At 46.3% G+C, this 25,857-nt stretch overlaps 1 protein-coding gene across 1 annotated transcript in view; it reads left to right on the top strand.

The window, feature by feature from the left end:
* The first annotated feature begins 800 nt into the window (after positions 1 to 800).
* Positions 801 to 25,857, top strand: part of MIPEP (mitochondrial intermediate peptidase) — a 154,889-nt gene continuing 129,832 nt past the window's right edge. The window contains exons 1-5 of the mRNA XM_077484030.1: positions 801 to 1,009; positions 10,752 to 10,925; positions 14,186 to 14,274; positions 15,789 to 15,875; positions 22,518 to 22,581. Coding sequence (XP_077340156.1) covers positions 860 to 1,009; positions 10,752 to 10,925; positions 14,186 to 14,274; positions 15,789 to 15,875; positions 22,518 to 22,581 — 564 coding nt within the window. The 5' untranslated portion in view covers positions 801 to 859. The remainder of the gene's footprint in view (positions 1,010 to 10,751; positions 10,926 to 14,185; positions 14,275 to 15,788; positions 15,876 to 22,517; positions 22,582 to 25,857) is intronic.

The following is a 25,857-nucleotide window of genomic DNA, read 5'->3' as shown; positions in this document are numbered from 1 at the left end:
ACAAACAATCATTTTTTTTTGTTTTTTTTTACCGAATTGTCAGTCTTTCTTGATTTATAACCCACAAAATAAAAAACCCCAGGTGATTAAATACCACCAAAAGAAAGCTCTATTTGTGTGAAAAAAGGACAATATTTCATATAGGTACACTGTTGTATGACTGGGTAATTGTCATTCAAAGTGTGAGAGCACCAAAAGCTGAAATTGGTCAGGTTAGGAAGGGGGTTTCAGTGCCCAGTGGTTAAATATAAATGTTTAGATGGGGGAGTTTACTTCTCTTCTCTACAGTGACATCGGTGGGTGGCGCTGCTGGTCTACACCCGCCCATGTTTTTCTCCAATCCTGTAATAAAAATGTCCGACCCGGCTTCAGGAAATGCCCGCCTCTCTCCGCCCTTTTAGCGTGCAGCTGTAATTCTGTAGGCCGACATTAAGGTGGGCGTGACAGAGAACAGCCGAATCGTACTCCTCCTCTAGCTAGGCGATCGCAGACTGATTCGCCCCCCACCCCCAGTGACGCAGTAAGGTAACGACCTTCTGTCGCGCGCTCGCACTGTCTTCAGTGCTACGCCCCCTCAATCCAGCTATCAGCTCGCGGCTCCGCTATTGGTCAGTGGGCGTAGCCTGTGTAAACTTGATTTGATGTCCTGGCTCCTCCCTCCACACTCTCAGATTAGGGCTGAGTGTCAACTCTGTGCACCAACCCACTGTCCTCTCCTCCCTCTCCACACACATTCGTTATTCCCGCCCTCTCTCCGGAGGTCACATGGTATCATGACGTCAGCTCTCACCCCTGTCACATGACCGTGGTTCCACCCCCCCTTTAGCGGGTCACCCAGAGCCGGGTGTCATCAGGCAGCATGCTGTCCTTGCGGCGCCTCCTCTACAGCCTGTCCCGACAGGTCCGTCGAGGATCCGGGCATCGCACTGTCAGTACCGGCTGGGCGCCTGTCGGTGCCGCTTTCAATGTGAAGCAACAGAGGAGGCTGGATGTGTTCGGGAAGAGGACGGTGAGAGGCGGCCGGGGGGTGTGAGCTGTGCCTGGTGCTGACCTATGACCCCGCATCTCCTGACCCCAGCCCTCGTCTCCTTATGCTGACCCCCTCATCTCCTAATGCTGACCTATGACCCCGCATCTCCTGACCCCAGCCCCGTCTCCTAATGCTGACCTATGACCCCGCATCTCCTGCCCCAGCCCTTGTCTCCTAATCCTGACCTGTGACCCCCGAATCTCCTGCCCCAGCCCTTGTCTCCTAATCCTGACCTGTGACCCCGCATCTCCTGCCCCAGCCCTTGTCTCCTAATCCTGACCTGTGACCCCACATCTCATGACCCCAGCCCTCATCTCCTAATGCTGACCTATGACCCCACATCTCATGACCCCAGCCCTCATCTCCTAATGCTGACCTATGACCCCACATCTCCTGACCCCAGCCCTCATCTCCTAATGCTGACCTATGACCCCTCATCTCCTGCCCCAGCCCTCGTCTCCTAATGCTGACCTGTGACCCCTCATCTCCTGCCCCAGCCCTTGTCTCCTAATGCTGACCTATGACCCCGTATCTCCTGCCCCAGCCCTCGTCTCCTAATGCTGACCTGTGACCCCTCATCTCCTGCCCCAGCCCTCGTCTCCTAATGCTGACCTGTGACCCCTCATCTCCTGCCCCAGCCCTCGTCTCCTAATGCTGACCTGTGACCCCTCATCTCCTGCCCCAGCCCTCATCTCCTAATGCTGACCTATGAGCCCGCATCTCCTGACCCCAGCCCCGTCTCCTAATGCTGACCTATGAGCCCGCATCTCCTGACCCCAGCCCCGTCTCCTAATGCTGACCTATGAGCCCGCATCTCCTGACCCCAGCCCCGTCTCCTAATGCTGACCTATGACCCGCATCTCCTGACCCCAGCCCTCATCTCCTAATGCTGACCTATGACCCGCATCTCCTGACCCCAGCCCTCATCTCCTAATGCTGACCTATGACCCCGCATCTCCTGACCCCAGCCCTCATCTCCTAATGCTGACCTATGACCCCACATCTCCTGACCCCAGCCCTCATCTCCTAATGCTGACCTATGACCCCGCATCTCCTGACCCCAGCCCTCGTCTCCTAATCCTGACCTGTGACCCCACATCTCCTGCTCCAGCCCTCGTCTCCTAATGCTGACCTATGACCCCACATCTCCTGACCCCAACCCTCTTCTCCTAATCCTGACCTATGGCCCTAAATCTCCTGACCCCAGTCTTCCTCTCCTAATGCTGACCTGTGACCCCCTGTTCTGATTCCACGCCTCTGGACCCTCATTTCCCACATCTACTGGTGCTGACCCATGTCTCCCAGCACCAATCCCCAACCCTTGTCTTCCCGCTCTGACCCCACATCTGCGGACCCTGACACTCATCTACTGATGCTTGTCTGCTGACCTGTGAGCCCTCGATCTTGCCCTCATCTCTTGACCACAGCCCTTGTCCAGATGCTGACCTGTGACCCCCTCTAGCCCTCATCTCCAGATCCCAACCCTCATCTCCTGATGCTTGTCCCCGACCCTGACCCTCATCTCCAGATGCTGACCTGTGACCTCTCAATCTTGCCCTCATCTCTTGATGCTTATCTCTTGACCCCAGCCCTTGCCTCCAGATTCTGACTTGTAACCCCCCGCTCTGACCCTCATCCCCAGATGCTGACCTAACCCCTGTTCTCACCCTTATCCCCCAGTCTCCTAGGCACTGACTTTCTTCTCCTGACCAGTGTCTGCCAGTGCGAAACCTCATCTCCCGGCACTGCCCTTCATCTCCCACCCTTATCTATAAATGCCAGCACCAATCCACGTCTCCCTTTGCTGACCCTTGTCTCGTAGTGCTGACCTGTGACCCCCTGCACTGACCCTCATCCCTAAGGCCCCATTGACACTTAAAAATTGTGTAGCTTGAAGCCACAAAACTCTGGAGGGGAAAAAAATTAAATAAAAAAACAATTATTCACTATGGAGAGGGTTTACATCTCCACTTAAAAGGCCTGAAGCTCAAACAAGTTCTGGAACTTTTTTTAGGCAGATTTGGGTGTTTTTCTGCTTTTTAAATTGGTGACCTTTTGACGTGTACAAAATCGTAGGACTTTCTGCCTGCAGACGCTATGCTCAGGTGTGAATGGGGCCTCGCTTCTCCTGGCACTGCCCCTCATCTCCCAGCCCTGACTGTCTTCTCCCGGACCCTCCTGGTGCCGATCCTCATACCCCAATCCATGTCTTCCCTATGCCGACCTTCGTCTCCTGGTGCTGACCTGTGACCCCCTGCTCTGACCCTCATCCCCAAATCTCCCAGCTTTGACCCTCATTTCCGAGCATGACTCTCTTCCCTTGCCCCACGTCTCCCAGCACTAAACCTTCGTCTTCCAGCTCTGACCCCCTGCTAGAACCCACATTCTATTGCCTTGACCTGAGCCCTCTGGGCTTACCCACTTTTCAGTGTTCCCCCCAATGTTGACCCACTTCTATGCACTCTTCAGTACCGCCCCACTTCCCCCACCACCGACCTGCATAACCTGTAACTGCACAGTTACTGCCATGTAGACTTTAGTTCAGTTTTAAAGATGGGTTGGCACTTGGGCAGTGAATTGTGGTATAATCACACATGTTGTGCTGAGGCACAGTCTGTTCTTTTGAATAGTCTGCCTAACACGCCCCAGTGGACCTATAACCCAACCTCCTTCATTTTCTGTATCAGCGTGAATGTGTTCAACGCACCAACACACATAATGTGAGTGACCATGGCACAGAGGTGTGACCGAGCCCGAAGTAATAAAATAAAATCTATACGTTGCAAATTACAGGTAAACACAGAACCTGACTATTGATAGAAAATGCAAGATTCTGCAGGTCATTAAATGATCACCCCCCTCATAAATCTGAATGATGGATCCTTTTACTGTTTGGGCGAGAACTGATGTACTAGAGTTATAAATAAACCTAATACACCAACTTGCAATTATACATGGAAACTGTCATTCTCCTCCAAAAAAAAAAATCTTCCAAGCCAACATTAATGATTGACGCATGTGATGAAACACGTATGTACATTTGTTCAGCGTGGAAAGCAGCAAAATCCCGCTTTTCCCTTTGTTTATTCTTTGAGGAAAAAAAAAAAAAGTGGTTCAGGAAAATACCACATCTTTATCACTAGATGGTGCTGAAGATCATCGTAAAAAAGTATACATGGTGCCATCCAGTATTTTTCTGAACCACTGGTTTTTCCTTGAATGGGGAAACATTCGACCTGTAGGTGGAATATCCTGAGAACATTTGGGGTTTGCCGCAGTTACACCCTGCTGAGCTCAGTGATAAGAGAGCAGATTGGAGGGAAGGGACACAGCCCCCCTTCACACAGGAACAGAGCTGAGGCTAGCAGTCAGCTAGAGGTCCCTCCCCTGGCACCATTTTTCTCTTGGTGTCAGGAAAACTTGTCAGAAATGATTCATGAAGATAACAGAGGATGAAAGGAGACATAAATGATACTTAGTGCTCTTAAGTGAGACAAGTACACACTATAGAGGGATATACTTTGTTCACATATCATGTCTAAGGTTTAAAACCACTTTAAGATGTGTCACTTTCATGTAATGGAAGTACAGGGAGAGTGGCTCTGACAGTTGCGGGCTGCAGTGTTATGTACCACCCTTTCTCCCCTTGCCCATTCACAGAAGGCTGTATTCCGGGAATGGGTTCATAGTAAACAAAGTATCCTGTGAATGGGCAAGGGGCCAGGCAATAAAAGTGAAAATATTACAATAACCTCACACATACCTAAAGTAACATACATATTAACACTTAAAGCCTAAGTTTAGTTAAATAAAAAAAAAAGCGCAAGGGATGGCACTTACATGTAGGCTCCATTCACACCTGGGCGTCCTGGAATCGTGGGCAGAATCGGGCGATTCTCCCTGCGATTCCAGAATCACGGCAAAACACGGGACGTGTTTGCGATGTCATTACTTCTTAATGTCACCCCATTCACAGTGCGATTTTTGGCGTGCGAAGCTTGTCACTCAAAATTGCCAGATTTTTTATTTTTGGTGACAGCGTTGCAGTTTTCCACGATTGCACCATGATTTATCACTCAACAACGGTGGCAAAGTCGCACCCCGATTGGGGTGTCATTACAGTGTCTCGTGTTTTGCCCTATTTCTGGAATCGTGGGCAGAATCACCCAGTGATGCCCACGATTCCCAAACGCCTAGGTGTGAATGGAGCTTAAAGTGGATGTAAACCCGATTCATGAAATCTGATTTAGGCACATACAGTATCTCACAAAAGTGAGTACACCCCTCAGGTTTTTCTAAATATTTTATTATACCTTTTCATGTGACAACACTGAAGAAATGACACTTTGCTACAATGTAAAGTAGTGAGTGTACAGCTTGTGTAACATTGTCAATTTGCTGTCCCCTCAAAATAACTCAAAACACAGCATTAATGTCTAAACCGCTGGCTACCAAAGTGAGTACACCTCTAAGTGAAAATGTCCAAATTGGGCCCAATTAGCAATTTTCCCTCCCAGTGTCATGTGACTCATTAGTGTTATAAGGTCTCAGGTGTGAAAGGGGAGCAGGTGTGATAAATTTGGTGTTATCGCTCTCACTCATACTGGTCACTGGAAGTTCAACAAGGCACCTGCTGATCTGAAAAAAAGAATGATTGCTCTACATAAAGATGGCCTAGGCTATAAGAAGATTGCCAAGGCCCTGAAACTGCGCTGTAGCATGGTGGCCAACACCATACAGTGGTTTAACAGGACAGGTTCCACTCGGAACAGGCCTCGCCATGGTCAACCAAAGAAGTTGAGTGCACATGCTCAGCGTCATATCCAGAGGTTGTCTTTGGGAAATAGACATATGAGTGCTGCCAGCATGGCTGCAAAGGTTGAAGGGGTGGGGTGGGTCAGTCTGTCAGTGCCCAAACCATACGCCGCACACTGCATCAAATTGGTCTGCATGGCGAAGGAAAGAAGGAAGCCTCTTCTAAAGATGATGCACAAGAAAGCCCTCAAACAGTTTGCTGAAGACAAGCAGACTAAGGACATGGATTACTGGAACCGTGTCCTGTGGTCTAATGAGACCAAGATAAACTTATTTGGTACAGATTGTGTCAAGCGTGTGGCAGAAACCAGGTGAGGAGTATGAAGACAAGTGTGTCTTGCCTACAGTCAAGCATGGTGGTGGGAGTGTCATGGTCTGGGGCTGCATTTGTGCTGCCGGCACTGGGGAGCTACAGTTCATTGAGGGAACCATGAATGGCAACATTTACTGTGACATACTGAAGCAGAGAATGATCCCCTCTCTTCAGAGACTTGGCCGCAGGGCAGTATTGAACATAATGACCCCAAACACACCTCCAAGATGACCACTGCCTTGTTAAAGAAGCTGAGAATAAAGGTGATGGACTGGCCAAGCATGTCTCCAGACCTACACCCTATTGAGCATCCGTGGGGCATCCTCCAATGGAAGGTGGAGGAGCGCAAGGTCTCTAACATCCACCAGCTCCGTGATATTGTCATGGAGGAGTGGAAGAGGACTCCAGTGGCATCCTGTGCAGCTCTGGTGAACTCCATGCCCAGGAGGGTTAAGGCAGTGCCGGAAAATAATGGTGACCACACAAAATATTGACACTTTTGGCCTAATTTGGACATTTTCACTTAGGGGTGTAGTTGCTTTTATCCCCAGTGATTTAGACATTAATGGCTGTGTGTTGAGTTCGTTTGAGGGGACAGCAAATTTACACTGTTATACAAGCTGTACACTCACTACTTTACATTTCGTGAGATACTGTATATCTTTATTGCTTACTTCTCTCTTCAAAGCACTAAGTCCCATGTGTTTCTGCTGTTTTGTTTCTCTATGACCAGCATGATAACTTCTGACAAATTCTCAGAGATAGAAGATAATATCAGCTGAAAATGTGTGCCAGGGTGGGTGCTAGAAAGAGATTAGCAGAGAGCTTGTCTTGTCACAGCACAGCTCTGATAGTATCTTCATTTTTATGCCTATGTGAAGGGGGTGTGTGTGCCTTTCCTCCAATCAGCTGTCACACGGTGTAAGCCAAGAATAAGCTCCCAGTGCTGAATGAGGAAGTGAAAATTCTAACACGATGTAAGAATTCTAAAGAATATAGCAAGCTGAAGACAGAATATATACATGTAAAACTTATGTAGGGAGATTTGTTTCATCTCTGTGTATCATCTGAGGCTGTTCATTACACTGGGTATAGGAGAGCGTTTATATCCACTTTAAATGAGAAGTTTCTTGTGTTGGTTCCAGCTGGTCTGAAGTCCTCTGCCCCTCAACCACCTCCACATACCCCCACAGTTTTGATCTTCCAGTGCTGAGGGGGTTAAAAAATAAATTCCAGGTATGGATATTTCACACATGGCTACATTGGTCCAGCTTGTAATAATGTAACAGTACATACCATACCTTTAGGGCTTGACGAATTTGCTTTTAACTAACAAAGCTTACAGGTGGAACATGTAACATGTTCCCGAAGGTGAACTTATACTTTACACCCCTTTCACACCAGGTCATTTTGCAGGCGCTATAGCGCTAGAAATAGCACCTGCAATCCGCCCTAAAAAACTGCACCATTGTCTGTAGTGTGAACGCCCGAGGGCTTTCACACTACAGCGGTGCGCTGGCAGGACGTCAGGGAAAAGTCCTGCCAGCAGCTTCTTTGGAGCGGTGAAGGAGCGGTGTGTTTACCGCTCCTCCACCGCTGCTCCCCATTGAAATCAATGGGGCAGCGCTGTAATACCGCCGGGAAAACGCTGCTATTGCCAGCGGTTTTAACCCTTTCTCGGCCGCTAGCGGGGGTAAAAGCTCCCCGCTAGCGGCCGAAATGCGCCACAAATTCGGCAGTAAAACGCCGCTAAAAATAGCGCCGTTTTACTGCCCACGCTATGGGCGATGTGGTGTGAAAGGGGAGTTAACCTGTTCCCGACCAGCCACCGCAGTCATACTGCGTCAGGTTGGCTCCCCTGCGCGAATCGCCGTACATGTACGGCGGTCTGTGCACTAGCTTTTGTGGGAAAGAGAGGCCGAACGGGGATCTGCCTTTGTAAACGAGGCTGATCCCCATTCTGGCTGGAGAGGAGAGAGAGAGATCAGCTGTTCCTAGTGATCAGGAACAGCAAGCTCTCTTCTCCCAGTTAATCTGCCCCCCATACAGTTACAAACACTTCCCTATGGGAACACTTAACCCCTTGATTGCCCTTAGTGTTAACCCCTTCCCTGCCAGTGCCGTTTATACAGTGATCAGTGCCTTTTTAAAGCAATGATCACTGGTCACCAAAAAGTGTCAATTAGGGTCAGATTTGTCCGCTGCAACGTCTCAGTCCCGCTAAAAATCGCCACCATTATTAGTAAAAACACTAGAAAAAAATAAAAAGTCTCTAAAATCTTTCCCCTATATGCTATAACTCCAATCAATATACACTTATTGCGATTATTTTTATTTTTTTATTTTTTAATGTAGTCTTTAATATGTAGCAGAATATATATTGGCCTAAACTGATGAATAAATGTTTTTTTTTTTATAGCGCAAAAAATAAAAAACGCAGAGGTGATCAAATACCACCAAAAAGCTCTATTTGTGGGGAAAAAAACGACGTAAATTTTGTTTGGGTACAATGTCGAACGACCGCGCAATTGTCAGTTAAAATAAAGCAGTGCCGTATCACAAAAAATGGCCTGGTCATTAAACCGGAGTTCCACCCATAAAAATTACTTCACAGAAACAAACATCATAATCCTTCAGCAACAATTGGACTTCTTTTTTTTTTTTTTAACTGGCCCCTTTTTCATTGTTGCTGTGGGGTCTCTTTAGCTCCCCAGTGATATATGTCATTTCCCTCAGTGCCTGTGCTCGCTAGGGCTCCCGGGAGATGTGTGTCATTCTTTCCCAGGAGTCAGTGGGCAGCACCGAGGGCTCTCATTGATGCCATGTGTGCTTACTCTGCATGCACGAGAACAGGCAGTGCATGCTGGTTATTCAGCAGCACCCTAAACCCAGAAGTTTATGCTTGTGGGCTTCGCCTGCCCGCAAGCAAGAGCAGGAGGAATATAAGGTATGTTTTTTTAATAGAATACTATTAAAAGCGGCGCTAATTACCAGCCTAACAAATGGAACATTAGCCTAATATGATAGTAACAGATGGATTAAAAAAAAAATTATATGTGTTTGGAACTCCGCTTTAAGGGGGTAAATCTTTCTGGGGCTGAAGTGGTTAACCCTTTTCACTGCTAGAGCTGTTCTTGTGATTTTTGCACACACGTTTAAAAAAATAATTTTAGACCGGAAGATTACAAAAAACCCAAAACATTATATATTTTCTGAAAGCAGACACCATAGAGAATAAAATATTGGTAGCCCCAAATTTTTATGTCACACGATATTACTGCAATGGTCTAGGAAACACATAATTTCAGCACAAAAATGCAATAAATTACCCAATTTTTAAAAATATATTAAAGCCATGGTTGCAACAAGTAAATGGATACCCAACATGTCAAACCCTAAATTTGCGCGTGCCCGTGAAATGGTGAAAAACTTCAGCACCCTATATTTTCCATAGACGACCCTTTAAAATTACCCTATAGGTCATCAGTTTAGCGTTACGAAGGAGTCCTGGTGCTGGAATTATTGCTCTCACTCCTGCAATATGTAACTTGTATCACAATTGACGTTTTCAGGCATAGGAGCCTCAATGCATTGTTTATGTGGGGGTGAGGTGGGGTCTACCTTTTTTTTTTGGGGGGGGGTGGGGGGTGTTATGTGCTTGGGTGTAACTTTATTATTATATTTATTTTACAATTACACTTTTTTTTTTTTTTTTTTTTCACGTGGGGGACAAAAAGTCCCCTATGTTTTTTTTTTGTTTTTTTTTTTTGGGTGACAGGGTTTCTTTAATGAGACATCCTGTGTCTCATGTCTGGATGTCTCCCCTGTGCTCCACTAAATCTAATTTAATGCAATGCACGTCGCACTGCATTACATTCTTTCCTGGCCTTGATGGGCAGGGAAACTGTCAACAGGGAGAGTTGTTGTCAGCAACAAGAAGGGGGGAGAAGAGCAGATGTGTGTCTGCTCTCCCCTCTACCCGGTGGCACCCGCTATGTCAGTCCCGGGCCCCCAGATGGGCAAGCGGAGCCCAGGATACATAAATGGTGGGGAATGTGAAATCATTTGGGTTGTAGCCCAGTCCTCAGGACATCATTTCTTGTTGCCATGGCAAAATGGGATCTGGGATCCGTCAATACTTGCACGATGCCCCTGGAAGTTGGAAATCACTGTAGTAGACACAGTTAATTCAGTGACTTCCACTTGCCTCTGGGTTTCATGTTGAGCTGCTGCCCTCCTGTATTTTGAACACAGGAGGCTGACTGCATGGCATGGATGCCAATGAGAGATTGTTTTGCATTTTCTGAATGGCAAATCGTTCTGAATGATGGTTGAGGTGGGGCATTATATCATATTCTCCACCTCATCCAGTCAGAGAATGATGTGCATTCATTTGGAGCATGCAAAACATTCTCTGAATGGCGCCCGTTCCAAACAGCTGACCTCCTGTATTCAAAATGCAGCAAGGCAGCTGCTTGGTGCAGCACGAGGATGTTATTGGATGCATGTTATGTATAAATACTGCAGCTGAGATCATTATGTGAGGCCGCCTTCAAAAGTGTTTTAACGTTACTTGTATTTTGTCTACCACAGGGCCTGTTTGGAGTTCCTGAGTTAAGTTCTCCAGAAGGATTCCAGTTAGTTCAAGATAATGCCCTAAGAAATTCGGAGTCCCTAGTGGAGAAAGTGTGTACTGCTCCTCCAAGTGCTGAGACCGTGAAGCTTTTCGACCAGCTAAGTGATGAGCTGTGTAAAGTTGCTGATCTGGTGAGAACAAAAGCATGCATTCCATGTCCTGTCTAGGCTATGTGTACAGGGGACAGAGGATGCAAGATGGTGAGGGATTTTGGCATAATGATTTGTATGCCCTACTGAAATAAGTGAATTTAAAAAAACATTCCAACTTGACATAATTGGTAAAACCAGTAGCTAAATCCAAGGCTCTGTTGTATAGATGTGCTTATTTCTTATAGGACACCAAAGCCTTTATTTAGTTTTCTCCAAAGACTAGAGTTGTGTGGAGTTTTGTGTTTTCACTTGTTAACATTGGTTTCCTGGAATGCTTTGGTGGTAATCCATGCAAAAAGTCCCCTGCTGATTTTGTACGTTTGCCCACTGACAAAGAAATGATCAGTCTATATGTTTAATGGTAGGTTTATTTTAACAGTGAGAGACACAATAACCACAAAAATATACAAAAAAAAAAAAAAAAACGCATTAAAAAAAAGTTATAAATTGATTTGCATTTTAATGAGTGAACTAAGTATTTGATTCCCTATCAATCAGCAAGATTTCTGGCTCCCAGGTATCTTCTATACAGGTAACGAGCTGGGATTAGGAGCACTCTCTTAAAGTGGAAGTAAACTCCCCTATCGTTTTCAGCCAAGGAAGCTGCTATCTTTGCCTCTGTTTAACCCCTTCCCGCCGAGCGTACGCAGATCTGCGTACTCGGCTTCCGGGGGTTATACCGGGATGATGCCCGCACCTGCAGGCATCATCCCGGTACCGTTTTTTTACAGCGGGCGATTGACTATCCAGCCATAACAACCTAAGCCGCTAAAAGCCGCTCGGCTGTTATGCCAGAGAAGCAGGAGGGGACGCCCCCCCCTCCCGCCGGTGTTACCGGTGCTCCCGCTCAATCGGGAGCACCGATTCAAGCTCCGATGCCTCCGGCTGCTGGGGAGGAACTGGAATGAAGCTGTAAGCGGCTTCATTCCAGTATCCTAATAGTAAACACGGAAGCGACGTCATGATGTTACTTCCCGTTTACTCGGCTGCCAATGGCGCCGGTTTAAAAAAAATATACATAAAGAGTACCTGTCACCACCTATTACTGTCAAAAGGGATGTTTACATTCCTTGTGACAGCAATAAAAGTGATCAAATTTAAAAACAAAAAACAATTTATTCATTTAAAAAAATATATAAAATAAAAAAAAAAGCAAAGAAAACACATACGGAAGTCGCGCCCGCATATGTAAACGGTGTTCAAATCACACATGTGAGGTATCGTCAGAGCGAGAGCAATAATTCTAGCACTAGACCTCCTCTGCAACGCTAACCTGGTAACCGTCGTCAATCCACGAGTGCGTGCAATTATAAGTGTGGTATCTATTTACTCGGCGTAACATTATCTTTCACATTATGCAAAAAAATTGGGCTAATTTTCGTTTTTTTTTTTTTATTCATGAAAGTGTCCCTTTTCCCAAAAAGTTGCTTTTAAAACAGCGCTGCGCAAATACCGTGTGACATAAAATATTGCAACAATCGCCGTTTTATTCTCTAGAGTCTCTGCTAAAAAAAAAAATAAAAAAAAAAAATATATAATGTTTGGGGGTTCCAAGTAATTTTTTAGCAAAAAATATGGATTTTAACTTGTAAACACCAAATGCCAAAAATAGGCTTAGTCATGAAAGGGTTAATCTTCAACTGCTGTGGTGCTACACATGTGATTCGTTATGACACCAGCCATTATTTTTTTTTGTTAACTGTTTAAATAGATGGGTTTACTTTCACTTTAAAGGGAGTGCTCCTATCTCAGCTTGTTACCTGTATAAAAGACACCTGTCCACAGAAGCAATCAATCAGATTCCACTCTCTCCACCATGGCCAAGACCAAAGAGCTGTCCAAGGATGTCAGAGACAAGATTGTAGACCTACACAAAGCTGCAATGGGCTATAAGACAGTCAGCATGAAGCTTGGTGAGAGGGTAACAACAGTTGGTGCGATTTTTCGCAAATGGAAGAAACACAAGACTGTCAATCCCCCTCGGTCTGGGGCTTCATGCAAGATCTCACCTCGTGGAGTTTCAATGCTCATGAGAACAGTGAGGAATCGACCCAGAACAACACGGGAGAATCTTGTCAGTGATCTCAAGGCAACTGGGACCATAGTCGCTAAGAAAACAACTGGTAACACACTAAGCTGTGAAGGACTGAAATCCTGCAGTGCCCGCAAGGTTCCCCTGCTCAAGAAAGCACATGTACAGGCCCCATCTGAAGTTTGCTAACGAGCATCTGAATGATTCCGAGGAGAACTGGGTGAAAGTGTTGTGGTCAGATGAGACCAAATTCGAGCTCTTTGGCATTAACTCAACTCGCAGTGTTTGGAGAAGGAAGAATGCTGCCTATGACCCCAAGAACACCATGCCCTACCTTCAAACATGGAGGTGGAAACATGCTTTGGGGGTGTTTTTTCTGCTAAGAGGACAGGACAACTTCACCGCATCAAAGGGATGATGGATGGGGCCATCGAATCTTGGGTGAGAACCTCCTTCCCTCTAGCAGGGCATTGAAAATGGGTCGTGGATGGGTATTCCAGCATGACAATGACCCAAAACACACAGCCAAGGAAACAAATGAATGGCTCAAGAAAAAGCACATTGAGGTCCTGGCGTGGCCTAGCCAGTCTCCATAGAAAATATGTGGAGGGAGCTGAAGGTTCGAGTTGCCAAATGTCAAACCTTAATGACTTGGAGAGGATCTGCAAAGATGAGTGCGACAAAATCCCCTCCTGAGATGTGTGTAAACCTGGTGGCCAACTATAATAAGGGCACTTTCACACTTTATACCGCTAAAGTGCCTGAAAAACACCTCTGTGTGAAAGTGGCCTAAACGTCTGACCTCTGTGATTGCCAACAAGGATTTTGGCCACCAAGTACTATGTCATGTTTTGCGAAGGGGTTAAATACTTATTTCACTAATGAGAATACAAATTAAATTTATAACATTTTTTAAATGCTTTTTTCTGGATTTTTTTTATTTTATTCTGTCTCTCACTGTTAAAATAAACCTGCCATTAAAATGTCTCTGTCAGTGGGCAAACGTACAAAATGGGCAGGGGTTCGAATACTTTTTTCCCTTACTGTGTTAGTGAAATGGTAGTGATGCAGTTACTGTAGACTGGTGCTCTGTTTATTACATTCTAATTGAAAATGTTTTTTTTTTTCTTGCATCCTCCATTTTAATAGATCTGTTTCTTATGTTCTAGTTTCTTTCTTGACTAATAAGATGTTCTGATCTCTGCAGGCTGACTTTGTCAAGGCCGCTCACCCTGACTCCTCATTCAGAGATGCAGCTGAGGAAGCCTGCAGGAACATAGGTACCATGGTGGAGAGGTATGTCACCTATGTCTCTACCACACTTTGCTCTTTAGTGTGCTATGCATTGTAACTACTGCTTTGACTGGGTGCTGGTGGTTCTGTTCTAACAGATTGCTCCAGCTTTCAGTACCATTCTCATCTTTTGGAAGTTGCTTAGAATGCCTTTTTCACTGCTATGAATAGAAATGTCAGTTTGCAGTATATCATTAACATACTTAACACTTGTACATTTATTAATGTTAGTTTTTGAAGTTTAGTTTAGGAAGCATCAGATTCCACAAGTTTTTGGAAAGCATTTAATAAGCTTAAAGCTGCTGTATTTAAACCCTTTAGGGAATCTTGAGCTCCAGCCTAGAACTACCTAATAGAGGTTTTAAAGAGGAAGTAAACACTGATGGGTTTTACTTCCTTTCTTTTTCCCTTTGCATCACATACTAGCACATTATGTGACGCTTGCCTGCAAACAAAGCCTGCGCTGTCCCCGCTGCAGACCGCATCCATCTACGCCCCTCTTCCTGCCGAGGCCGTGGACTCTGGCTCTGTGACTGGCCGGAGCCGCATGATGCCACTCGCGTGCGAGAGCCGCCGGTCACGGCACTCGCTCCTAAATAAACGGCACGGGAGGCAGTTTCTACACAGTGCATGCGCCGATGACATCATTGGCGCAGTATACAGTAAATATCTTCTAAACTGTGCACGTTTAGGAGATGTTTACAGTAGCTATAGTTAAGCCTTATTCTAGGCTTACCCTTAGGTATAACTTGCACAGAGCGGTGATTGTAAAACTTTTACATAATGCCAGTGAGGTGACTGGACTTAGGTGATACACAAAGGAAACAAATTATCTTACACAAGTTGTACCTGTTTTACATGCAGTCGTCTCTTCTCTACATCTGTTCAAAGTCCAGAGTTTAAAAAGCTTGTCTGAGCTGTCAGAAAATAGGGGGTGGAGATCTGAAAGTAAAATCTGCAGAGGTGGAGAGCTCTCACAGCTGATTGGAGGAAAGAGACCCCCCTTCCCCTTTACAGCATATAGGCACAGACCTGAGGCTGTCAATCTGCTGGAGCTCCCTCCCCTGTCACCTATTTTCTCTTGGTGTTATGAAAACTTGTCAGAAGCAACTCATACAGTGAAGATAGCCATTGCTGACATTTTTTTCTTCTAAAGCTGCTAGTATCCTGGCTATATACTGATCCATTGATTTTAATACTGAAGACCTCCTGTATTTACTATATAACAGGACAGGTGCTTGGCATGAGACCTGGAAGCTAGCAGCAATCACTGTAGTAACAAAGCTCGTTTGTGCTCAAACTCAGGTCTGAACCCACATGTGCAAGCAGGCTAGAAAGCTAACGGTCATACGGGCCAATCATCTGTGGCTAGGACATTTGTCTTGCCCCGCAGTCAAAACTAACACAGCCCCAAGTCCAAAAAAGTTGGGATGCTGGTTTTGGGAAACCGGGTTTAGTTGCCCTTTAGGTTTTGAAGAAAATATTTATTTCAGATGTTGCTTTTTATTTTGTTGAAGGTTGAACACCAATGTGGAATTATGTCAAAGTTTGAGAGAACTTCTGCAAAACAAAGCTCTTATGGATTCCCTGGATCCTGAGACCAGGTATATTTGTATATATTATATCACCCTATAAAGTGGTTGTAAAGGTGTTTTGTTTTTTGTTTTTTTTATTAAACTAACAATCCTGGTATACTTCCCTCCTCTTTGTAGTAGTTTTGCTCAGAGTGAGCCAAACCCTCTTTTGGGGTCTGCCGCTAGCACTGCCCGCTCACCCAGACTCGCTCCCAAGCCGGGCTGTGTACATCCCTTTTCACACACAGCGAGATTTGGCTCCCTCCTCGTGATATGCCTGACAGCAGTAAGAGCAACAAGTCTGTGGGGGAAAAGAGATAACTGAAGCTGGGCACAGCGCTGGATCCTTACAGGGCTCTGGTAAATGTTTAACCACTTCAGCCCCGGAAGGATTTACCCCCTTCCTGACGAGCATTTTTTGCGATTTGGCACTGCGTCGATTTAACTGACAGTTGTGCGGTCGTGCCACGCTGTACCCAAAACAAAATTAACATCCTTTTTTTTCCCCACCAATGGAGCTTTCTTTTGGTGTCATTTGATCACATCTACGTTTTTTATTTTTTGTGCTATAAACAAAAAAGAGCGACAATTTCTGCTATAATACATATCAAAAAAATATATATAAAAAAAAATGTATTTATCAGTTTAGGCCAATATATATTCTTCTACATATTTTTGTTAAAAAAAAATCGCAATAGGCTTATATTGATTGGTTTGCACAAATGTTATCGTGTCTACAAATTACGGGATCGATTTGGGGACTTTTATTTTTTTTATTGTTTTTACTGGTAATGGCAGCGATCTGTGTTTTTTTTTTTTTTTTTTTTGTGGGATTGTGACATTGCGGCGGACAAATCTGACCCCAAATTACTTTTTGGGGACCAGTGACATTATTGCATTGATCAATGTAAAAATGACACTGGCAGGGAAGGGATTAACACTAGGAGGTGTTCAAGGGGGTTGAGTGTGTTCCCTCAGCGTGTTCTAATTGTAGGGGGGGGTGGGCTCACTGAAAAATTACAGAGATCACTGCTCCCATTCTGTCTACGTATATCGGCGTGAGCAGGTCAGCAAGTGGTTAAGGGGGGCTTTTTTTCTTTACCTTAATGCAGAGAATGCATTAAAACCTTTTTCTCCTTACAACCACATTAGGCGACACAAAAGTCTTGTATTTTCTTATGAGTCAAAATAAGGCATATATATACATACATACATACATACACAGAGTAAAACCTTGGATTGCGAGCATAATTCATTCAGGAAACATGCTTGTAATCCAAAGCACTCGTATAGCAAAGTGAATTTCCCCATAAGAAATTATAGAAACTCTGATGATTTGTTCCACAAATTCATAAGTCCCTCAGTCTATAGTCCATATAAAAAGATTATAGCAATGTGACTTCAAGGCAATGCCTGGGTAATCTTCCTGTAATGTCGGATCCAAATTACATCAATTAGGATGAGGATCCGGCTCAGGGCTCATGTACCCTGCAGCTAGAAAAAAAAAAAGATGCTTTCATGCGTTCATTGATGGACACAGCAGCTCTTCTTAACCTTAGGGTTATATCGCCCTTTTAGGCGAGGACTAGGCAGAAAGTGTTAAAAATAGCAACACTTGCACAGTATCGCCCAGGGGGCAGTCCTACTGGCTATAACCCCTCACACTGCATCCAGCAGCTCTGTTTTTTTCTGCCTAGTGTAGGAGAAGGACCTGGCTCCTGATGGGACCATTGGTCCTGGGAATTTTTATCTTTTTTTCTGCATTTTTGATTCCTGTGATCTACAATCAACAGCCGGGCTGGGTGACAGGCTGGATAATATAGATCCTGGTAGTCTCCCCAGCCTGGCCATCAAGCTTGAGCAGACCTTAGCTACGCGCTGGGTCGGCCCACGACATGCTCCGTTTAATCCAGGAGCGCCGGTGAGCTATGTGCTCCGGGGCACACATATGTCTGGGCTACTGCTGTCTGTGTCACAGTTTGCCGTGGCCAGCAGCCACCCCGTGCTGCTCGGGTGATGGGTCTGTCAGTGGAATGCGTCCAGCAGTCCCTGCAGGAGGGGTAAGTATGTTTCCAGGATGTCTCGGCAGGATGGAGCAGCTGAGCATTCCCTAGGAGGTCGACTAGGGGATCTCACGCTCTCCATTTCTTTTCTCCCTGTCCCTTCTCTCCTCCCCATGCTATGGGCCGCTGTTTGACTGGGCACATGGGGGTGCGGTGCATGTACCTGGCTGGGGGTCCTCCAGGGGGGGCTCTGGGTCCTGGCAGGGGGTTGCGTTGGGGGTCCACTCATCCTCTTCCTTGTTTCTAGGCCATAGTGGGTTGTTTGTGCTGTGTGAGACATGTGAGGAGGCGCCGCGTGCTCCGCGACCATTTTCCTGGGGCCGCGGCCATTTTTTTTGTAGCCACAGCCAGTCTTTTGCCTTTCAGCCATTTTCTAGTAGTTTCGGTGGCCATTTTCTTGGCGCTCATTTTTCTGGGTGCTCGTTTCCTTCTAGAACAGCGTGTTTTCCACACAGACACCTTGTGGATGACACAGGGGAGAGCGGACAGCAGCACAGCACAGTACCTGGGTCAGGGTGGTGAGTCCTGTAGGGGGCTCCTCAGTCTGTGGCAGCTAGGAGGGTGGACTTTTTGTATGACTTGCCTTAGGTCCCTAAGTGGTGACGGGTGAGTGTGGGTCAGCATGGCGTCAGAAGCTGACTCTTCTTCCCCAGACATCCCTGTTATTGGAACTGGTTCCCCTGTACCTGGGGTGCCTATGGACGCTTTGTTGGCGGTCCTGGAGGCCTTTGTTGCCAGGTTGGAAGTGGCGTGCGGGCGCAAGTGGGGTAAAGCTCTGATTCAGACTTGGACCCCGTTGTGAAAAGGCGGCCCCTGTTTTGATGTATCAGAGGATGTGGACCAGGACTGTTAGGAAAGTGAGGATGATTCCGTGTCTGGGTCAGCGCAGGAAAAGGCGCTCGTAGGAGCACTTATTACATCGTGCGGGATACCCTAAAAGTGGAGGATACGGCGGGGGGCCATCTACGGAGGTGTTGGTCCCTTTCGGGTACCACAAGCCGGCCCGCAGGGCTAAGGTGTTTCCTTACCCAACTTATTTTGATAAGTTTATTTACAAGGAGTGGGGAAAACCACAGCGGGCCTTTTCAGTCCCAAAACGCATGGCGGTGTGTTACCCTTTTGAGCAGAATCTCCTGAAAAAATGGACATCTCCTCCGATTGTTGACCCCTCAGTATCCAGGTTAAATAAGGTAACCACGATTCTGGTGGAAGAGACTCCCGTTTTCAAGGACCCTGCTGAGAGAAGGGCAGAGGCAGTTGCCTGGTCTATGTTTACCAGGGTGAGGTCAGCATTGCGGCCAGTGTTAGCCATGGCCCTGGTGTCACAGATGCTTACTGAATGGGCAAAATTGTTGCACTGTGAGTTGGAGAAGCAACGGGCTTCCCCGGTCTGTGTGGAGCTAGCAGATTAGTTGGTGCAGGGCCTTAAGTATGTCTGTGATGCGGCCTTAGATACGGCCCCCTTGCTCTCTAGAGCCTCAGTATCAGCAGTAGTGCTACGTTGCCTGATTTGGCTGAAATGCTGGTCTGCGGACCAGGCATCTAAGAAAGCACTGGCGGACTTGCCGTTCCAGGGAGAGAGGCTATTTGGAGCCTCGATGGATGACATTATTAAGATTTTTACTGGGGGTAAAAGCACCTTACTTCCACAGTCCAGAAAAGGGAAGGAGCCGCGCCCTCCTTTTCCGCTCAGAAGCGGATTTTTTTGTCCGCCCAGGTCGGCAGGTAAGCGTTTCCCAGTCCGACAAGGTGTCTGCTGAGGAACAAAAGCGTCCTTGGTTACGCAAGCCAAACAAGCCTGCAAGAAAATCTGTTACCGCATTAAGGTGTGCCCCCCACCCGACTCTCGGGTGGGGGTCGTCTTCGGGGGTTTGCAGCCCGATGGACCTCCCTACTTTCCGACCAGTGGGTCTGCAAACTGGTTTCTCAGGGTACAAGATAGTTTCTTGTCCGCCAAAAAGATTTTTTTCCCTCCGACCTTCATCTTCTTCTGGCTCGTCGGAAGGCCCTGCTTGGGGCAGTACAGGACCAGCTGCTGCGCGGGGTGATAGCACCTTTACCAACGCTAGAAAGGTTTTAGGGATTCTACTCCAGTCTGTTTGTAGTCCCAAAGAAGGAAGGGGTCAGCCTGGTCCTGGACCTCAAGGCCCTCAACAGCTTTGTGAAAGTACAAAGATTCAGGATGGAATCCGTTTGCTCAGTTGGTTGCTGCACTCCATCAGGGGGATTTTCTGGCATCCCTGGACATCAAGGAACGCATACTTGCATGTCCCCATATGCATCAAGCATCAGAAGTTTCTGCGATTTGCGGTCGGGGGCGAGCGCTACCAATTTGTAGCTCTCCCTTTTGGCCTCTTGAGGGAGGATGTGGCAATTACCATGCAAACTCTTCAGGAGTTTGGTTGGGTACTGAACCTACAGAAGTCTGTGTTTGTGCCAACTCAACGCCTGGAGTACCTGGGCCTGCTTCTGGACTCTTCGAAGGAAGAAAGACTCTCGCCTCTGAACAAGCTGCAGACTCTTCATGCTGTTGTTGTTGTCCCGCAGGTGGTTGTTGCTGAGTTTTTGCATGCAAGTCCTGGGCCTCATGGTAGCCACTTTCGAGGCTGTTCCGTATGCTCAATTTCACACTCGAGTCTTGCAAAAGGAGATCCTGTCAAGATGGGACAAATCTCCGTTGTCCCTGAATTGTCAAATTCGGGTGAGCCAGCTAGTCGGGGACTCCCTGCTCTGGTGGCTGAGGTCGCTTGCTCTTCTGTCCAGGAAGTTGTTCCTTCCTCTTCATTGGACTGTGATCAAAATGGATGACAGCCTGACTGGTTAGGGGGAAGTTTGAGGCGTACAGTCAGCCCAGGGTTGGGGGACCCAGAAAGAATCCCGCCTGCCGATCAACGTGCTGGAACTTAGTGTGATCAGGCAGTGCCTCTCCACATGGTCACAGAGGCTGCAGGGGTGTCCGGTCAGGATCCAGTTGGACAATGCCACGGCGGTGTTGTATGTCAACTATTAAGGAGGAACAAGGAGCTTGGCTGCAGCACTGGGAGTCGTTCACATCCTGCGGTGGGCAGAGCGGCGCGTGCCGGCTCTGTCAGCCGTGTACATTCCAGATGTAGAAAACTGGCAAGCGGACTACCTAAGTCATTGGATGCTGAACCAAGGGGAATGGTCGCTACATCCAGATGTATTTCGGCTCCTTTGCCTAAGGTGGGGCATGCCAGATGTGGATCTCCTGGCTTCTCGACTCAATCGGAAGGTACAGAGGTTTGTGGCCAGGTCAAAGGATCCCTGGGTGGATGCGACGGACACATTGGTGGCTCCATGGGGGCATTATAGTCTGATTTATGCTTTTACCCCACTCAAACTTCTACCAGGTCTGCTTCGCAGAGTGAAGGCCGAGGGGATTCCGGTAATTCTGATTGCCCCAGATTGGCCTCAACGTCCTTGGTATGCCGACATAGTACGAATGGTGGCGGATGTTCCTTGGTGACTGCCGATGCATGAGGACCTTCTGTCGCAAGGTCCAATACTTCATTGGCGGCCTTGTCTTGCAAGTCTCCCTACTTGATCATCCACAAGGATAAGGCGGTGCTGCGTCCGCAGCCTTCGTTTCTTCCCAAGATTGTTTCGGCCTTTCATCTGAATGAGGACATTTTGCTTCTGTCCTCATGCCCTCAGCCACCACACCAAAAAGAGGTGGCTTTGCATTCCTTGGACATGGTCCGGGCTCTGCGGGTGTACCTGTCTGCTACGGCTCCTTTTTCAGAGGTCGGACTCCACTGTTTGTATCGGTGGCTGGTCCGAAGAAGGGACTGGTGGTCTCATAGCTACCATCTCTCAGTGGATCAGACAGATTTTAGTTCAGGCTTATGCCATAAGGGGACGTGCACCTCCCTTTTTTGTCACGGAGCATTCTACCAGGGCATTTGGTGCTTCTTGTGCTTTCCGACATCAAGCATCCGTTTGCCAGGTAAGGCAGTTGATGCCTGGGACAGGCTTCAAATTGAACTATAGCAGCAAATAGATTCCGCAGTATCCCAGTAGTGTCTGCTACCCAGCAGACTGCCTGAGAATCCATAACTATGCACCCTGTCACAGCACACAAACTGCCTGCTTGACTACATGTGTGCCGCTAGACGTTCTTAATACCTGGCTTCCCTAGAACCTTACTAATGCTCGCTTGGCTGTGGATTTTACGTTTACGTTAAGATATACGTTTGCTTACCAGCAGTTGAGTATATCATTACCTTCGCTCTCCTAGATTACATGAATCTTAAGCTCCTGAAAAAGCGTACTCTTATGTACAACATGTCGAGCAACTAGTTAAGCGTTTTGCACCCGGATTCATAATCTGACTCACAACCGCTATATAACTACACTACTACCTGGATATTGTTTGTTGGGAAAATCTATATTTACCGATTTCTTCTGTTGTTATAATATGGTGATAGTATGTAATGTGATGTCAGATTTATTTATGTACAGGGTGCTGCACAATTACTAGCATTTTACAATTTTTTACTGTAGAAAATATTCAATTTTTACCTATATACATATTTACTGATGGTTTTTCTTTCTGTTCTTCCTTTTTTTTTTTTTTTTTTTCTCAAAGGCGAGTAGCTGAATTGTTTCTATTTGATTTTGAGATCAGTGGAATCCATTTGGACCGGGAGAAGGTAAACAGTGATTTCTGCATTACCGAAGACCTTTGTTGTACATAACACAATTAACAAAAATAGCTGAGTAGGTTTACCATATAACCTTTGTGTTCCATTTTTTAGATTCTGTTTTACTCTTTAACCACTACAGCCCCGGACCAATAAACACCTTAAGGACCAGAGGTCTTTTTCCAATTTTGCACTGCGCTGCTTTAACTGGTAATTGCGCGGTCATGCAATATTGCACCCAAACAAAATTTGCGTCCTTTTCTTCCCACAAATATAGCTTTCTTTTGATGGTATTTGATTGCCTCTGCGATTTTTATTTTTTGCAATATAAATGGAAAAAGAGCGAATATTTTGAAAAAAAAAAGATATTTTCTTCTTTTTGTTATAAGAAAAATCGAATAAACTAAATTTTAGTCATACATTGAGGGCAAAATTTATTCAGCCACATGTCTTTAGTAAAAAAAATGTCAATAAGCGTATATTTTTTGGTTTGCGCAAAAGTTATAGCGTCTACAAACTAGAGTACATTTTCTGGAATTTACACAGCTTTTAATTTATGACTGCCTATCTCATTTCTTGAGGTGCTAAAATGGCAGGGCAGTACAAACCCCCCCAAATGACCCCATTTTGGAAAGTAGACACCCCAAGGAAATTGCTGATGGGTATGTTGAGCCCATTGAATATTTATTTTTTTTGTCCTAAGGGATTGAATAATGACAAAAAAATTTTTTTTACAAAAAATTGTCACTAAATTATATATTGCTCACACATGCCATAGTTATATGTGGAATTGCACCCCAAAATATATTCCGCTACTTCTCCCGAGTATGGGGATACCACATGTGTGGGACTTTTTGGGAGTCTAGTCGCGCACGGCACCCCAAAAACCAATCACCACCTTCAGGATTTCTAAGGGTGAAAATTTTTGATTTCACTCCTCACTACCTATCACAGTTTCGAAGGCCATAAAATGCCAAAATAGCACAAAACCCCCCAAAATGACCCCATTTTGGAAAGTAGACACCCCAAGCTATTTACTGAGAGGCATGTTGAGTCCATGGAATATTTTATATTTTGCCACAAGTTGCGGGAATATTACAAACTTTTTTTTTTTTGCACAAAGTTGTCACTAAATGATATATTGCTCACTCATGCTATGGGCATAAGTCAAATTACACCCCAAAATAAATTCTGCTGCTTCTCCCGAGTACGGGGATACCACATGTGGGGGACTTTTTGGGAGTCTAGCCATGTATGGGACCCCGAAAACCAAGCACTGCCTTCCGGATTTAAATATAAAATGCTACCAAAAAAACTGTTAGCGATCGTAGGGATCAGGCCTGACTCTGCGATCGCTGCAGTTATGTGTTTAGTGTTTTGTAAGTGACAGTGATACTGCACTTGGGTGGGCTGGGCAGAGGGGCAAAACGCAGGTGCCAGCAGGTATCTGGGCTGATCCCGCTAACAATGCATTTTTTTGGAACCCTGAACTGCTGGGGACGCTAGTATAGATCTGATCAGATCAGATATTGATCTGTTCAGATTCTATACCACTACGGGAGGTTTATGCTTTGAGTGTGGGTGTTAGCGGTACTGGCACTAACCTAGCGCTGCCTGGGGCGACGCAGACCCTGACCCTAAAACCTAATTGATATCACCCGCCGGGTGATCAGGGGGTTAAACCTTTATTGGGTAATAAATGGTGGGTGCCCTGATGCTATAAAAAGCAAACTAACCAGAGTCACCCGTAACACTTATACGGTGATCAGTGGTGAAAGGGTTAACTAGGGGCAATCAGGGGGTTCAAATTTTTATTAGGTAGTATATGGGGGTCCCTGGCGCTATATAAAAACCTGATGGGGAACCTAAATAACTAACTGGCTAACCAGCGTCACCAGTGACACTTATACTGTGATCGCTGGTGAAAGGGTTAACTAGGGGCAATCAGGGGGTTAAAACCATTATTGGGTAGTATATGGGGGTACCTAACGCTATAAAAACCTGGCGGTGAACCTAAAAAAATAACTAGCTACCTAGCGACAGTAGCGACACTGATGCAGCGATCAGAAAAATGATCGCTTAGTGACACTGGCAAAAGGGGGTGAAAGGGTTAACTAGGGGCAATCAGGGGGTTAAAACCATTATTGGGTAGTATATCGGGGTACCTAGCGATATAAAAACCTGGTGGTGAACCTAAAAAAATAACTAGCTACCTAGCGACAGTAGCGACACTGATGCAGCGATCAGAAAAATGATCGCTTAGTGACACTGGCAAAAGGGGGTGAAAGGGTTAACTCTAGGGGCAATCAGGGGGTTAAATCTTTATTGGGGGGTGATAGGGGGCTACCCTGGACCTAACACTAATTGCCCTGACAGTTTTAACTGTTACAACTGACACTGAATGCATTGATCAGTAAAGAAATGATCAATGCAATCAGTGACACTGTGACTGGGGGGGGATCGGGGGGGGGGGTTTGTGTGCCTGTGTGTACCTACATGTCAGTGTAGTGTTGGTGCACACTTACTTTTAGTCTTCTCCTCGTAGTCCGGTCAAAAAGACCGCCCCGAGGAGAATGACATCACTTCCTCCTTCCTGTGTAAACAATACACAGTGGGAGGAAGTTCGTCATTGGCCAGGAGCGATCCAGAGGGGGTGGCCAGAAACCAACGGCCATCCCCTCATCACGGATCGCTTCTGCAGCGAACTGGACCGCCGTATCCAGCGGGAGGGGGTCCGATCGGACCCCCCACCCGCTGGAAGGCAGGCACGTACATCTACGTGCTTGTGCCTGCCTGTGCCATTGTGATGACGTACAATGGCAATACGGCGGTCCTTAAGTGGTTAAAGTAATGCGGTAATTTCACACAGTATTTAACCCCCCAAAAATCACACACTTCTATTGTATTGCATAAACAGGGAGGTAACTCTACTGTTTCCTCTTTCAATTTTAAAGAGACCGTAGGGATTGTCCGTTCAGGAAAAAGCTCCATCACATGGGTGAGGGTATGCTCCCACATACTTGGAAAACAGTGCTCTGTTTCAGTGGTGAGGTGAAAAATTGGCAAGGATTGAGGAGTGTACCTTGCTGGGTTGGAGGGGGGCAATCGGGAGACAGTGCCAGGAATAGATAGAAGTTTCCAGCCTGCTGGTGGTGATGCTGAACAATTGTCCTTTGAGCAGGCTGAGAGGTGAATTGGGAATTTTTTAAAGCTCATCCAGGATAGTCCTCTTTCTGACTATACAGTATGGCAGAGGTGTGCAAATCGCAAAACTGGCTGACCAGA

Source organism: Lithobates pipiens, unplaced genomic scaffold (assembly GCF_037356315.1).
Source record: "Lithobates pipiens isolate NorthernLeopardFrog02 unplaced genomic scaffold, aLitPip1_a1.2 Scaffold_16, whole genome shotgun sequence".
Taxonomy (NCBI): domain Eukaryota; kingdom Metazoa; phylum Chordata; class Amphibia; order Anura; family Ranidae; genus Lithobates; species Lithobates pipiens.
This window is presented reverse-complemented; position numbering and strand designations above follow the sequence as displayed.